This window comes from Bufo bufo, chromosome 2, assembly GCF_905171765.1.
Source record: "Bufo bufo chromosome 2, aBufBuf1.1, whole genome shotgun sequence".
Classification (NCBI taxonomy): Eukaryota; Metazoa; Chordata; class Amphibia; order Anura; family Bufonidae; genus Bufo; species Bufo bufo.
Window position 1 is genome coordinate 842,173,079 of NC_053390.1, and position 15,023 is coordinate 842,188,101.

At 45.1% G+C, this 15,023-nt stretch overlaps 1 protein-coding gene across 1 annotated transcript; it reads left to right on the top strand.

Moving 5' to 3' along the window:
• The first annotated feature begins 666 nt into the window (after positions 1–666).
• Positions 667–11,699, top strand: LOC120990600 (oocyte zinc finger protein XlCOF6.1-like). The gene is made up of 2 exons (XM_040419522.1): positions 667–706; positions 9,766–11,699. The coding sequence occupies exon 2, from the start codon at positions 9,786–9,788 to the stop codon at positions 10,965–10,967; it is 1,182 nt and encodes a 393-aa protein (XP_040275456.1). The 5' UTR covers positions 667–706; positions 9,766–9,785; the 3' UTR covers positions 10,968–11,699.
• Positions 11,700–15,023: the final 3,324 nt, after the last annotated feature.

The window sequence follows — 15,023 nt, forward strand, 5'->3', positions numbered from 1 at the left end:
TCCCCCAATGAGTACAGCCTCGTATCTCTTCACTGCTTCCGTCCCTTTCCTCTCGCACTCCTTTCCTAGGCCTTCTACACACACAAGTGTTCTCAATAAAATAAACTATGTAAACCATTCGCATTCTTCACGTACTGCATGCAGTTTTTCTGGCCTTTTATCTCTCTAGAAAACGTTGTGAGCCCCATTTCTATTCCCTGTAGAGGAGATGGGTCTTATATATAATCCCGAAATCCAACCACTCATTATGAAGGAGTGACGGAATTACATAGAACAGTCACATGGAAGTGTCCCTGGAAGGGTTAGAGACTTCCACTGGTTGGTGAAGGAGAAACTAGGCCGCACTTCCATCATCTGATCATCACATGCAATCTATGGTCACTGTACGCCTCCTACAAATGGACTCAATGATACTGAAAACAGACACCCCAAGGTCCCACAAATCCATCAGGTAGATGGAGCTGAGCCCTATACACAGCTATATAGGGGGTCCTGCAGTCATAGAGGGGTCATAGATGGTGGGGGTCTCTTATGTGGATCTGTTAGATTTCCCACTGTCTGCTGTATTGTCCTGAATTGTTACAGATGAGAAATCAGGGGGAAGATGTGACGGATATTAAAGTGGAGGATGAAGAAGAGCGGATGATGGGCGATCCCCCGTGTAAGAGTGAGGTGGAGGAGGACATTCCAGTCCATGTGACCACAGGTATGTGATACTGGATGGAGGAAGTGAGTCTGTCACCAGTTTTATGCTGTTGTGTCTGAGGACAACCTTGACTTGAGTCACTCAAGAAGCCAATGTAGGCGAAACTCAGACTGGGTTGGCCATGTGCAGCGCTTCTGCTTTACATTTTGTAATTTTTTCATGTTGCCTATTGTGGGAATGTTATGAGTGTAATAAATCTTAAGGAGTCCCAAGCTTAGCCACCCGAAGGCCAAGTGCACAGTAATTTGTCGGTTATAACCAGGTGCTGTGCTGCACTGTATTTCAGAAACCTTTTTGTATCTAAAGTCTCCGATCAGATTATTTGCAAAACTGTATCTGTGCAATCATGCTGACGTTCAGGAAATGCACTCTAACCTACATGTACATCATTTTTGGGAAAGCCTTTAGCATCAGTTTGGCATAGTCAACAGAGGTAAACCCTAAAAATGGTAATCTATACCACCAACAGTGCCTGCAGTTGTAGAGGAACTCCGCACCCCCGCTGACATACTGCTTATTTGTGGGAATGGGTTAAACATAATTTTTTGAATGGTCAATAAAATAAACAAATTTTTGTAATTTCTTTTGTGCTGTTATTTTTGGTTTAACCAGAACCTCCTAATAACCACAGAGAACCACGGTCTTCTGGTTTCCATGAGCCAAATGCTGAAAGCACTCGGGTAAGAACGACTCCAATGTGCCCCCTAGTGGGTGACTGCTCACCTTACACATTTCAGCTGGTCATAAGACCTTCTCTGTAGTCTAGATGACCATCAGTTGCTCCTCCCTAGAGGTCTTTCAGTAGGGGTACGGCCACACGGTCAGGTTTCCGGATACTGTTTAGGTACCTGAAACTTGGAGAAGTCCTATCTGTAAGGAACATCTCAAGGCTACAAGTTCCACTAGTAATGGATGAAATTGCTTATCAGGTGGGGGCGGGGTGGTGTTCGTCGCATTGACTATGGGCAGATAACAGAAAGGGGTGAAATGGTGACTTATGACACCAGCCTCACTGTAGTAATTGCAGGTGGAAAGCAGGAACCGCCAGAAAATGTGCAAAATCCGTCCATGAAGCGACCATAGTAAAGGCAGTAATGTTCCACTCCTAAAAGCAGAACAACGAATCACTGGCACATTTATGATGAGCCTTATTGCTCCAGTTCCCTGGCTTAGAATTCATTGGAGAGTCGCCAGTAAATTTATTCTCGTTCACTCAAACTCTAACAGGGAAATGGTACACGACACCACAACATATAAAATGCCAAATAACCCCCAAAATATTAAAACCAATTAAAAACTGAAAAAAGGGGGTTAGTCAGTACAGCCTTCACATTGGTGGATGTCGCCATGGCTGGAAGTAACCCTAACCCCAATCCGCAATCCAGATAATGAATAAATACAATAGTGCCGTACTCGCTCTAGAAAATGTACTAGTGCTAACGTGACGCGCCTGCGCTGGGATGTTCTTTCCTTGCAGTCTGCATTGGAAGTGTGACCGTGTCCATTAGACGCACGCTGCTGACTAACCTGTCCGCCCCCACAGTATTTAGTGTAGATTCCTGTCATAAAGAGATCGCCTTGACGCTGGCGGACAGGCACAAATAATTTTATTTGCCAAGAATCTCACATTTTATAACGCAGCATTAGTACATTTTCTATAGAGAGTGCGGCACAATTGTATTCACTTTATTGTTTCTGTTTGTGCAGCGCTGGTGCGTTGTGTGTTTTTGCAATTAAAAACTAAACTGGGAAAAACACTTCCTAGAAAGAGGGTGGGAAGCGAAATTAAGTGGGAGTTAAGCTTGAGCAAATCGACATCCGTATCATAGATCCGAAGTTGATTTGTTTAAAAACATTGACATTAATGCAGTTTCCGTACAGCATTAAAATGTATTGGCTCCGTTGAGCAAGACTTCGGTGAATTACTTCTGTATTCATATCTGCGTATTTAAAATCGGAATCCAAAGTGGGCTTTGGTACAGAGGTGCCATTCAGTACCAAAACCAACTTCGGATTCCTATTTTAAATTGTTTTTAAATTCACAGATCTGAATACAGTAGTAATTCGCCCAAGTCTCGCACAACTTCGGGTGAGACAAAGATTGCTCCATGGAGCCAATACATTGTAATGCTGTACGGAAACAGCATTAAGGTCAAAGGTTTTGAATAAATCTACTTTGGATCTATGATCCTAAGGAGGATTCGCTCAAGCCTAGTGGTAGTGATGGGTCAGGATGGGTCGCATGACCTGAATCCCACCAAAAAGCAAAGTGATCAAACGCAGCATAAGGCTTTATGCACACGGCCGTTGTCTGGTCGTGGCTGAACTGTGGCCCACAAACAGCGGGTCTGCAATACACGGACACCGGCGTGTGTACGTGGCATCACAGATGCGGACCCATTCACTTATTACGTGCACCAAACCTGTGACTTTTCATTGCTTAAATAGGCTTCATAATAAAATGTCTGTAAATGACAAAGTGACAACAGGGTAGTGGAAGATAAAGATCCGCAAGTGAGAATGTGGGAGTCTGTCTGGCCAGTAGTAGCAACAGGCCACCACTCTCCCTGGCTTCTATTAAACGACAGATTATTATTGAGGAGAAAGAGGATAAAACTGTGGCTTGAATGTCTTATTCGTCATCCCAGTCCCAGCAGGATAATGAGGTCAGAGGTCACAGCATTACTGCTCCTTGCAGCCCCAGGGAAGGCTTTCATTTACGTCATCTCGGACATCACTGCCCTGTTCTAGAAAGGCATCTTCTTTTTTTCCTAAGAAGAGCCAACAACACCACATGAGTATTTTCCATAGCACAAGATAGTCTTCCTGTTGCTGATTTATGTGAGAACAGTCAGCATTAGGACTGCCATGAGGAGAAAGATTAGGCTTAGGTGGGGGACCTGATGACTGAAATGCATAGCTTTGTTGGTGGCGGTAGTAGTTGCACTTGTAGAAATATTGGTGGCCTTGTGGGCACTGGTAATCATGGTGGTAGTGGCACTTTGGCAAGTACAGAGGGTGGGCAAGAGGCCCATGACTTGTCAGTCTAAGCATAGTGGTGGGAAGGATGACAATCATGATGTTGGATAGGGCCTTGGAAAGGGATCAGGTTGATGAGGAGGAGGTATCATCAGATGAGGTGGGTGGTGGAGGTGGCAATAAAGAGCAGAGACAACCTATGCCCAGAACATAAAAAAACCTGCCAGGGCCAGATCTGCTTTGATTGTGGTCAGCTTGGGAACAGGTGATGCATCATGTTGTTTGCTGGTCATATTTGGATCATTGACAACTATATATTAAGAAACTGATGGCATGTGGCTCAGCCTTAATGGGAGGAACCTAGCCACCATTATTTCCCAAGAAAAAGCCTGCCCTTCCTTTTACGCCTGTAGTGGTGCACATGGGGTTGTTCCTTCTTGCTGTGCAGAGAAGTACACTCCACTATGGACACACGGAGCAGGTGCTTTGGGCAGGTTCTGGACACACGGAGCAGGTGCTTTGGGCAGGTTCTGGACACACGGAGCAGGTGCTTTGGGCAGGTTCAGCGTCTTTCATGGCCCACATTTGTCACTGCTCTGCGCGGTAGAGACGGTGCACCATGGCTACAAGTCCAGATCCTATTGACACCTCCACATTTGTATCAGTCTGGTTCCCACACTAGGCGCTTGTTCACCATCCTTCAGTCCCCAACAAAAGCAGAGCAGAAGGTTGCCTCCACTGAACTGAAGCGTTACCATGCTGTCTGATGATCCTGGGCGATAGAAGCCGCCCAGCGGGTCACTTGCTAAAGTGCATCAAGCGACAGATTGTCTGCTGTAGGTCTCCCTGCCAGCTACAAATGGGCAGGGAGATTGTGGCTGATCTGCATTTTGGAGAAATAACACCTGTTCCGTGCTTCACTTACTTGAGCTCAATGGTTTTTAAAAAAGTTGTGTGGCTTTCAGAATGTGCTGGCCATGTCCATAAGGGCGTATGTGCGTTTCAGCCATTCTTATGTGGCTAAGAACCCCCAGAATTTGCAGTGACAGAACGGTTTGCCTTGCACCACTTGATCTGTGATGTTCAGCTTATGTTGGAGCGTATGTAGGACATCGAAAATTGGTGAATGCTTACATCATGCACCAGACTCCCACAACAGGGCGCACGTGTTATTTTGAGCTTAGTGGCCAATCATCAGGGACACGTGTTGCGTACTCTGGCCCTTCTAAGATGCCTACAGATTTGTGAGTAGGAACAAGTGTCATCCACAATGTCACCCCCCCGCCGTGGCACCGACCTTTCTTTTTTGTCAGAGTGTATTTTAATAACTCTAAGGCTCCTTTCACACTTGCGTTTTTGGCGGATCTGTCATGGATTTGCAAAAACGCTTCCGTTACAATAATACAACCACATGCATCCGTCATGAACGGATCCGGTTGTATTATGTCTTCTATAGCCAGGACGGATCAGTCATGAACACCATTGAAAGTCAATGGGGGACGGATCAGTTTTTTATTGTGCCAGAGAAAACTGATCTGTCCTGACACACAATGTAAGTCAATGGGGACGGATCCGTTTTCTCTGACAATAGAAAACGGATCTGTCCCCCATTGACTTTCAATGGTGTTCATGACGGATCCGTCTTGGCTATAGAAGACAGCGTTTCAGTGTCCGCCTCCAGAGTGGAATGGAGACTGAACTGACGCATTCTGAGCGGATCCTTTTCCATTCAGAATGCATTAGGGCAAAACTGATTTGTTTTGGACCGCTGAGCCCTGAACGGATCTCACAAATGGAAAGCCAAAACGCCGGTGTGAACGTAGCCTAAGATGAGGGCTGGCTTCCGCAGGGCAGTGTTGCTCCATGGGTTATTGAGTGTCAGTTGGGTATCCGCTCCTTTCCTGTGTTAATTTGAGCCCCAGGTCCTAGTCTTTATTTGATAAATCTGGATGTTGAGTGGAGGGCAGAATCCTAAACCTTCACTCTCTTCTAGAAGGCTTCATAAAGCTGGACTTACACGTGGAGTTTTTGTAGCAGATTTTTGTGACAAAGTCGAGGATAGATTACAAAAAATGGGAAATCTAAAGCAAGGAGTTTTGCTTCTCCTTCACACTGCATCAACTTCTAGCTTTGGCTCAAATAACTGTTCTTTAAAGGGAACCTGTCACCGGGATTTTGTGTACAGAGCTGAGGACATGGGTTGCTAGATGGCCGCTAGCACATCCGCAATACCCAGTCCCTATAGCTCTGTGTGCTTTTATTGTGTAGAAAAAACAACGATTTGATACATATGCAATTTAACCTGAGATCCTGTCCCTGAGATGAGTCCTGTCCCTGACTCGTCTCAGGGGCAGGACCCGTCTCAGGGGCAGGACTCCTCTCACCTACAGGACCCGTCTCAGGGGCAGGACTCCTCTCACCTACAGGACCTGTCTCAGGGGCAGGACTCGTCTCAGGGGCAGGACTCCTCTCACCTACAGGACCTGTCTCAGGGGCAGGACTCGTCTCAGGGGCAGGACTCCTCTCACCTACAGGACCTGTCTCAGGGGCAGGACTCCTCTCAGGGGCAGGACTCCTCTCACCTACAGGACTCGTCTCTGGGGCAGGACTCCTCTCACCTACAGGACTCGTCTCAGGGGCAGGACCCGTCTCAGGGGCAGGACTCCTCTCACCTACAGGACTCCTCTCACCTACAGGACCCGTCTCAGGGGCAGGACCCGTCTCAGGGGCAGGACTCCTCTCACCTACAGGACCCGTCTCAGGGGCAGGACTCCTCTCACCTACAGGACTCGTCTCAGGGGCAGGACCCGTCTCACCTGCAGGACTCCTCTCACCTGCAGGACTCCTCTCACCTACAGGACTCGTCTCTGGGGCAGGACTCGTCTCAGGGGCAGGACACGTCTCAGGGGCAGGACTCCTCTCACCTACAGGACCCGTCTCAGGGGCAGGACTCCTCTCACCTACAGGACTCGTCTCAGGGGCAGGACCCGTCTCACCTGCAGGACTCCTCTCACCTGCAGGACTCCTCTCACCTACAGGACTCGTCTCTGGGGCAGGACTCGTCTCAGGGGCAGGACACGTCTCAGGGGCAGGACCCGTCTCAGGGACAGGACTCGTCTCAGGGGCAGGACCCGTCTCAGGGACAGGACTCGTCTCAGGTTAATTTGCATATGTATCAAATCGGTTTCTCCTGCCGTCAGTTGTGGACGGACATGCTCATTAGTTTCCCTGTCCCCTCCCCCTCCACTCAATGATCACGTAGAGAAGCCGCTGAAGTGTCCCCGGCTTCTTACTAGTTAATTCTTAGATGTATAAAGCTGTATCTGTCTCTAGAATCAGAATCCATTATTTGGCCAAATAAGTTTGCACTTACAACGAATTTGACTTGGCAATTGCTTGACAGACACTAACAAAACAGGACAAGGACAGACAGTCTGGATAGGGCAGGACAAGGACAGACAGTCTGGATAGGGCAGGACAAGGACAGACGGTCTGGATAGCGCAGGACAAGGACAGACGGTCTGGATAGCGCAGGACAAGGACAGACGGTCTGGATAGCGCAGGACAAGGACAGGCAGTCTGGATAGGGCAGGACAAGGACAGGCAGTCTGGATAGCGCAGGCCAAGGACAGGCAGTCTGGATAGGGCAGGACAAGGACAGACAGTCTGGATAGAGCAGGACAAGGACAGACGGTCTGGATAGCGCAGGACAAGGACAGACGGTCTGGATAGCGCAGGACAAGGACAGACAGTCTGGATAGCGCAGGACAAGGACAGACGGTCTGGATAGCGCAGGACAAGGACAGACAGTCTGGATAGCGCAGGACAAGGACAGACGGTCTGGATAGCGCAGGACAAGGACAGACAGTCTGGATAGGGCAGGACAAGGACAGACGGTCTGGATAGCGCAGGACAAGGACAGGCAGTCTGGATAGGGCAGGACAAGGACAGGCAGTCTGGATAGCGCAGGCCAAGGACAGGCAGTCTGGATAGGGCAGGACAAGGACAGACAGTCTGGATAGAGCAGGACAAGGACAGACAGTCTGGATAGCGCAGGACAAGGACAGACGGTCTGGATAGCGCAGGACAAGGACAGACAGTCTGGATAGCGCAGGACAAGGACAGACGGTCTGGATAGCGCAGGACAAGGACAGACGGTCTGGATAGCGCAGGACAAGGACAGACGGTCTGGATAGCGCAGGACAAGGACAGACAGTCTGGATAGGGCAGGACAAGGACAGACGGTCTGGATAGCGCAGGACAAGGACAGACAGTCTGGATAGCGCAGGACAAGGACAGACAGTCTGGATAGCGCAGGACAAGGACAGACAGTCTGGATAGGGCAGGACAAGGACAGACGGTCTGGATAGCGCAGGCCAAGGACAGGCAGTCTGGATAGCGCAGGACAAGGACAGGCAGTCTGGATAGCGCAGGCCAAGGACAGGCAGTCTGGATAGCGCAGGACAAGGACAGACAGTCTGGATAGCGCAGGCCAAGGACAGGCAGTATGGATAGCGCAGGCCAAGGACAGGCAGTCTGGATAGCGCAGGCCAAGGACAGGCAGTCTGGATAGCGCAGGCCAAGGACAGGCAGTATGGATAGCGCAGGCCAAGGACAGGCAGTATGGATAGCGCAGGACAAGGACAGTATGTACGTTTTAGGGTTAGTGTTCGTTTTCATTTCTATGCTGTAATGCTTCCAAGTCATAGCAGCTTTAGCGCGGTTCTTCATTAAGCGAGACAACTGCCTGAGGGAGAAAGCTGTTCCTGTGCCTGGAGGTTTTAGTAGCCACTGAACGGTATCTCACTCCTGAAGGCATAGCCGGGAAGATGGAGTGAGCAGGGTGAGGGGTCTGAGGCAATCTTAGCCGCTCTCTTTCTGCACCTGCCAGCGTGAAGATCCTGCAGGGAAGGTAAGCCGCAGCCAGTTATCCTTTCCGCAGTTCGGATGATGCGCTGCAGTCTCACCTTCTCTAATACTGAGCAGGAGCCGAGCCATACAGTCATAGATGATGTCATGATGGGTTTGATGATCGCGGTGTAGAACTGCACCATTAGTTTTTGTGGTAGGCCAGACTTTTTCAGCTGCCGTAGGTGGTACATCCTCTGTTGCGCTTTCTTGATGATAGACAGTATGGTTGTTCCATTTTAGGTTGTTGGAAATTGTGGTCCCAAGAAACTTGAATGACTCTACTTGGGTTGCTGTAGATCCATTTATGATTGGGGGGAGATCTCCTGAAGTCTGTTATCATCTCCATGGTCTTAAGAGCATTAAGTTCCAAGTTGTTGTTGCTGCACCAGGAGGAAGCTGTCCCACTTCATGCCTATATGCAGACTTATCCCCATTTTGTATGAGACCAACTACTGTTGTGTCATCTGCAAACTTCAGAACCTTGACAGATGGGTCTGTGGAGATGCAGTCGTTGGTGTACAGAGAGTAGAGCAGTGGGTAAAGCACAGCCCTGGGGAGCTCCAGTACTGACTGTCAAAGAGCTTGAGGTGTGTTTCCCAAGTCTAACCTGCTGTCTCCTGTCGGTTAAGAAATTGGTTATCCATTTGCAGATGGATTCAGGTCTGCGTAGGTGGGAGAACTTGCTGTGTAGCAGCAATGGTATTATGGTATTAAATGCAGAGCTGAAATCCACAAATAAAATTCTGGCCTAGGTTCCCGGGGAGTCTAGATGTTCAAGTACATAATGCATACACATGTTTACAGCATCATCTGCAGATCTATTAGACATGTAGGCAAATTGCAGAGAGTCCAGCAAGGAAATTGGATCTGGGGCCATTACATGCCATAGTGCTTTCTAGTAGTGGAATCGCTCTGGTTGTGTGTGAGGGACTATTTTCTATGCAGGGGTGGAAGCGTTTAAAAGCTACCTGCAGTTCACTCTCGTGGTTGCACATGCTTGATGATCTGCTGCCCACCCACAGAAAGGAGAGAGAAAAATCCTCCAGGTAATGTGTTTAAAAAAAGAAAAAAAAAGTGGTAATTACAGTGAAGAGCAGTTTAACAGATGTCCATTACTCCAGCATTTTTTTAAATATTCATAACCTCTTTAATTTTTTTTATCCTTACAGAAAATCCCAGTAAGAAAGTCATGTTACTGCTAAACTATAAAGCAGAAGATGAAGATATTGTGCAGCTCTCTTCAGAAGAAAACCTCCGTACCTGTAATGTATATCCAGGACCTCACAGTACAGATCTATCACATATTTCCTATAATCATGAGGAATCTTCTGACCAATCACAGATTGTTACCACAAGTACCAGACAGAATGTGGGTGAAAGTTTTAGATGTGGAAAACAGTATTCGTACAGCTCAGGCATTTCAGCGCACAGTGTTCACACTGGGGAGAAACTATATTCATGTTCACGGTGTGGGAAACGTTTTACAGAGCAATCAAATCTTATTACCTATGATAGGCTTGTCACAGGAGAGAAGCTATATTCGTGTTTGGAATGTGTAAAAAGTGTTATGCTGGAATCCGATCTTGCCAAACATGACACAATTCACACAGGAGATAAGCAGTTTGTATGTTATGAGTGTGGGAAATGTTTTACTTCTAAATTTAAACTTGGGGACCATCAGAGAATTCACACAGGGGAGAAACCATATCCATGTCCAGAATGTGGGAAATGTTTTATTGTCAAATCAGATCTTGTTATACATCAGAGAATTCACACAGGGGAGAAGCCATATGCATGTTCAGCATGTGGGAAATGTTTTATTACTAAAGCCAAAGTCAAAGATCATCAGAGAATTCACACAGGAGAGAAGCCATTTTCATGTTCAGAATGTGGTAAATGTTTCACAAATAAATCAAATCTTGTTAAGCACAAGCGAATCCACACAGGGGAGAAGCCATACTCATGTTCACTATGTGGAAAATGTTTTATTACTAATGCTAAACTTGGGGATCACCAAAGAATTCACACAGGAGAGAAGCCGTATTCATGTACAGAGTGTGGGAAATGCTTTATATATAAATCAAATCTTATTACACATGAAAGAATTCACACAGGAGAGAGGCCGTATCCATGTTCAGAATGTGGTAAATGCTTTGTTAATAAATCCAATCTTGTTACACATGAGAGGGTTCACAGAGGGGAGAAGCCATACTCGTGTACAGACTGCGGTAAATCTTATACAAAAAAGTCAAATCTTGTTAAACATGAAAGAATCCACAGAGGAGATAAGCCATTTTCATGTTCAGAGTGTGGGGAATGCTTTATTAATAGATCACATCTTGCAGTACATGAGAGCATTCACACAGGGTAGATGTTGTGTTAAGTTAAATTTCCTTCTCATGTTCCAAAAAAACATTATCAGTGAATTCCCCCAAAAACTTTTTAAATTTTTTGTGAAATTCTTTGAGAAAGAAAATGTGTTTAACCTTCAGGTTATTCACTGGCATTAAATGACCAATAGGCTTTGACTTCTAATGTTAATCTGTTTTCCCTTAGTTCTAACTGCAGCACAATAATGGGGTATTTCTGCCCGTGAGTACTGGTAGAAGAGAGAATGTGTAATTAAATGAATTACTAATTAGAGCCTATATAGGGACATCTGTTTATTATAAAGGTGTAACCTGCTTAGTGTGGGAAACGTGTGCTGCTATTAGGACTAAGGGAAAACATTTTAACATTAGAAAGCAGTTCTTTCCTTATGTCCTAACCAGCAGTACTATAATATGATTTACCAAGTAGTTATCCAATAAGGAGGGAACCCGTGCATGAAGGAATTCGATTGACCACTTTTTTTTTTTTTTTTTTTTTGTGGGACAAGATGCATTTTTTAATGGCACAATTTAATATACCCTGTCTTGTTTTGTAAGATGAGAAAAAAAAATTGGTGTAAAATTGAAATAAAACCCCCACAATTACGCTGAGGTTTTCACATTTCGCCGTTAGTTATGCTCTAAAAATAACATGATGTCCTTATTTTGCGGCTCAATGGTATTACGGTGATACCAAATTTGTATATTATTATTATTTTTTTTTTTACTAATAAAAACTTCTGAACAGAGGGCTTGTTTTTTGTGGGATGAACTGTAGTAAATATTGGCACCAATTTTGGTATACATACAACTTTTTGATCACTTTTTTGGGGGGAAGAGGTGATTTAAAAAAATGGCCAATCGTGTGTTGTTTTTTTCCCATTTCGGCGTTCACCACGTAGGAAGGTTTTTAAATATTTTTATAGTTCAGACATTTTCCAACGTGGTGATATTTTCAATAAGTTATCTACCTGAATATGAAAACAACATTTTCAATGTAGTCCCCCTTGACTTGAACAGACTTATTCCACTTCGCCTCCAGTGATCGAATGGAGACGTCTTGCTGCAGCAGGAACCCTTTTACCGCCTCTTTGACTGCATTATCATCAGGAAATCGTTGCCCTCATGTAGAAATTTGTTCAGGTTCTGAAAGAGAAAGTAATGATTTGGAGCTAGGTCTGGACAGTAGGGTGGATGGTTAAGCTGCATGAAGCCGCATTCCCTGATAAGCAGCTTGTGATTTGTGAGCTGGCGCATTGTTGTGATGCAGCAACACACCTGCCAACAACTTCCCACAATGTTTCTTTGATTTGCCTCACGTAATGCCTTCATTGTAGAAGCATTGGTGTCTCCAGATATTGTTGTCTTGCCTGACATGAATTTTTGTAATAAAACTCCTTCTGTATCCCAATATAATGTTGCCATGATCTTTCTGGCTGACTGCTGCACGCAACATTTTTTTGGAGTTGGTGACCCCTTGCGCTTCCATTGTATGAACTCTAGCTTGGTCTCAGGATCATGGTGGTGGACCCATGTTTCATCACCCATAATAATTCAAGAATAGAAGTCTCCTGGATTTTCTCTAAGCATGTCTAAATTTCTGGTGACAATTTTTTTTTGCTTAGATGTCAACATTTGTGGCACCCTTCGTGAAGTGACCTTTTGATATCCTCAAAAACATAATGAATGATACTTGAAACTGTGCCAGTTGAAATGTTTAATTCATAAGCTGTGTAACACTGACTTTGACCTGATGATCTTCCAAAATCATGGCCTGCACTTTTTTTTACAAGATGCTTGGACAGGTGGTCCTGAACAGGGGTCATCTGCTATTGATTCCCTACTGCATGTAAGCGGCTTGGTCCAAAACTTTACTAGGTAGTAGGAAGGTGCATCATTACCATATACAGCAGGGGTGCACAACCTGCGGCCCCCAGAGCCATGGTTTGCGGCCCCCGCCCTGCTGGGCAGAAACACAGCTGATCCTGCAATCAGCTGTGTTTCTGCACAGAGCACCGCACAGCAGATGGATCACAGGTTTTGCACTGTAGCAGAAGCGGAAAGGGTCCCTGGCTATTAGTGAGAGCGGGGAAGCCGAGGAGAAGACAGAAGCTTCTTATTAGCGCTTCTGCCTTCTCTATGAGCGCTCTCAGTGTAGACCCGGCGATCACGTGATCTCTGGGTGTCTCGAGAACAGAGGAGCGCTGCCCTCGTACAAAGCCTCCGCAGCTGGCTGGTTTCCCTGTAACTGGGGCTCCTTTGGATGCCCCAGTTACAGTGGAAATAGTACAAAAAAAAGTCACTTATTGTCTCCCAAAGGTCTTTCAGTGACCTCTTGGGGACAAATTGTGGTAAAAATATATTTGAAAAAAAGCTACAATGATTTTAAAAAATTTGAAAACTAAATAAAAAATATAATAAAATATAAATAAAAGAAAAGAGAAATAAAATATTATGTGGCACAAAAAAATAGAAAATTATTTAAAAAAATTAATAAATAAAATACAATAGAAAGGAAAAAGTGCTTAATAAAAGAGTGTTCACTGTCCCACAACAGTCCTTTTATGACCCCTTGGGGGACATATTATGTGGCAAAAATATATTTTAAAAAAATTATAGAAAATTTAAAAAAATTAAAAATTATAAAAAGGAATACAACAAAATATTAATACATTTCAAATAGAAGTAAAAAAAATTAAAAGGAAAAAGTGCAAAATTTTAAAAAGTGACAGTGTCCCTCTTGGGGGACATATTATGTAGCAGAAATATATAAAGTAAAAAAAAAAATAATTACATAAAAGAAAAAACACCCACACCAATCAAAACTGTCCCCATTACCGCCCCATTCATGTGAAACTTTTCATATTATATAGCAAAATGGCCTACACGAAATAGGGAACTAATTATAATAATTTATTTTGGTGTCAGTTTGCATATTTAAAGAATAAGGAGCTATAGTTTGAAAAAATATATACTTTTTAAAAACGTTTTGTACAGTTTCCCCCAAATAAAATTGTTGCAAAAATTATTTTGGTAGTCTAACAAATAAGATAGTTACAACCATTTGAACCACCGCGCGCTAAATCACAAAAAAGTGTCTGGTCATTAAGGCCTTTTCGGGCCTGGTCATTCAAGTGTTAACCAATAGCAAGGTAATGTTTGGGATTGGCAGGAGCTGGTGATAACCAGTGAGCTCCGTCCTCTGCAGTGAAGGAAAACGATGATTTATAAATAGGAGGCCGGATGGAAGGAAATGTCCCCACTTTTCTGATAAAAATGATTTTTAACAGCAACTGCAGCATGGCCTCTGAAATAGAAGATTCATAATTACCTGCTCCGCTCCTCTGCGCTGCCCCCGCTGCCTCCATCTTCCGGTTCCTGCTCTGTTTACACCTGACAGTGCATGGCCAGGGTCACTTGCACGGCTCCAGTCAATGACTGGCTTCAGCAGTGACACGTTGCTTGTGGCCACATCCCCGCGTAAGCCAGTCATTGGCTGGAGTGGTGTATGACTATGTCCATGCACTGCCAGGTGTAAACAGCGGGGGCAGTTCGAAGGACCGGAGTGGCGGGGAACAGGTAAGTATAACTTTTCCGTTTCAGGGGCTAGGCTGCAGCACAATATTTGGGACAATTACTGGGAACAAGTGTTCATAGGAGCGCTTATATCTGGCCAGTATAATCGTCCAGCTGATCAGTCGATAAACAAGGAATCGCTCATTTGTCGGCTGATTTGCATATTTGATCAGGATGAAAGATGACCGATTATCTGCAGCACATCTCCCTGTGTAATCTAAATGAAGATGGAACGACTGTGGCAGCGATCACTCCTCCCCAGTCACTTTGCACTGGCTTGTGTAATAGGCAGATGAGCGCCGATCAACATTTTTTATTTGCGGCCCCTTGAAATAGAGCGATGTGGCCCCCAGACCAAAAAAGGTTGTGCACCCCTGATATACAGCAATCATTCTTTCATTGATTTCTTTAGGCTTCTTTTCTTCCTTTGTAAGGGGTTAAATCACAGAATGAAGCTCCAAATCCCACTCTTTCTTTGTAGA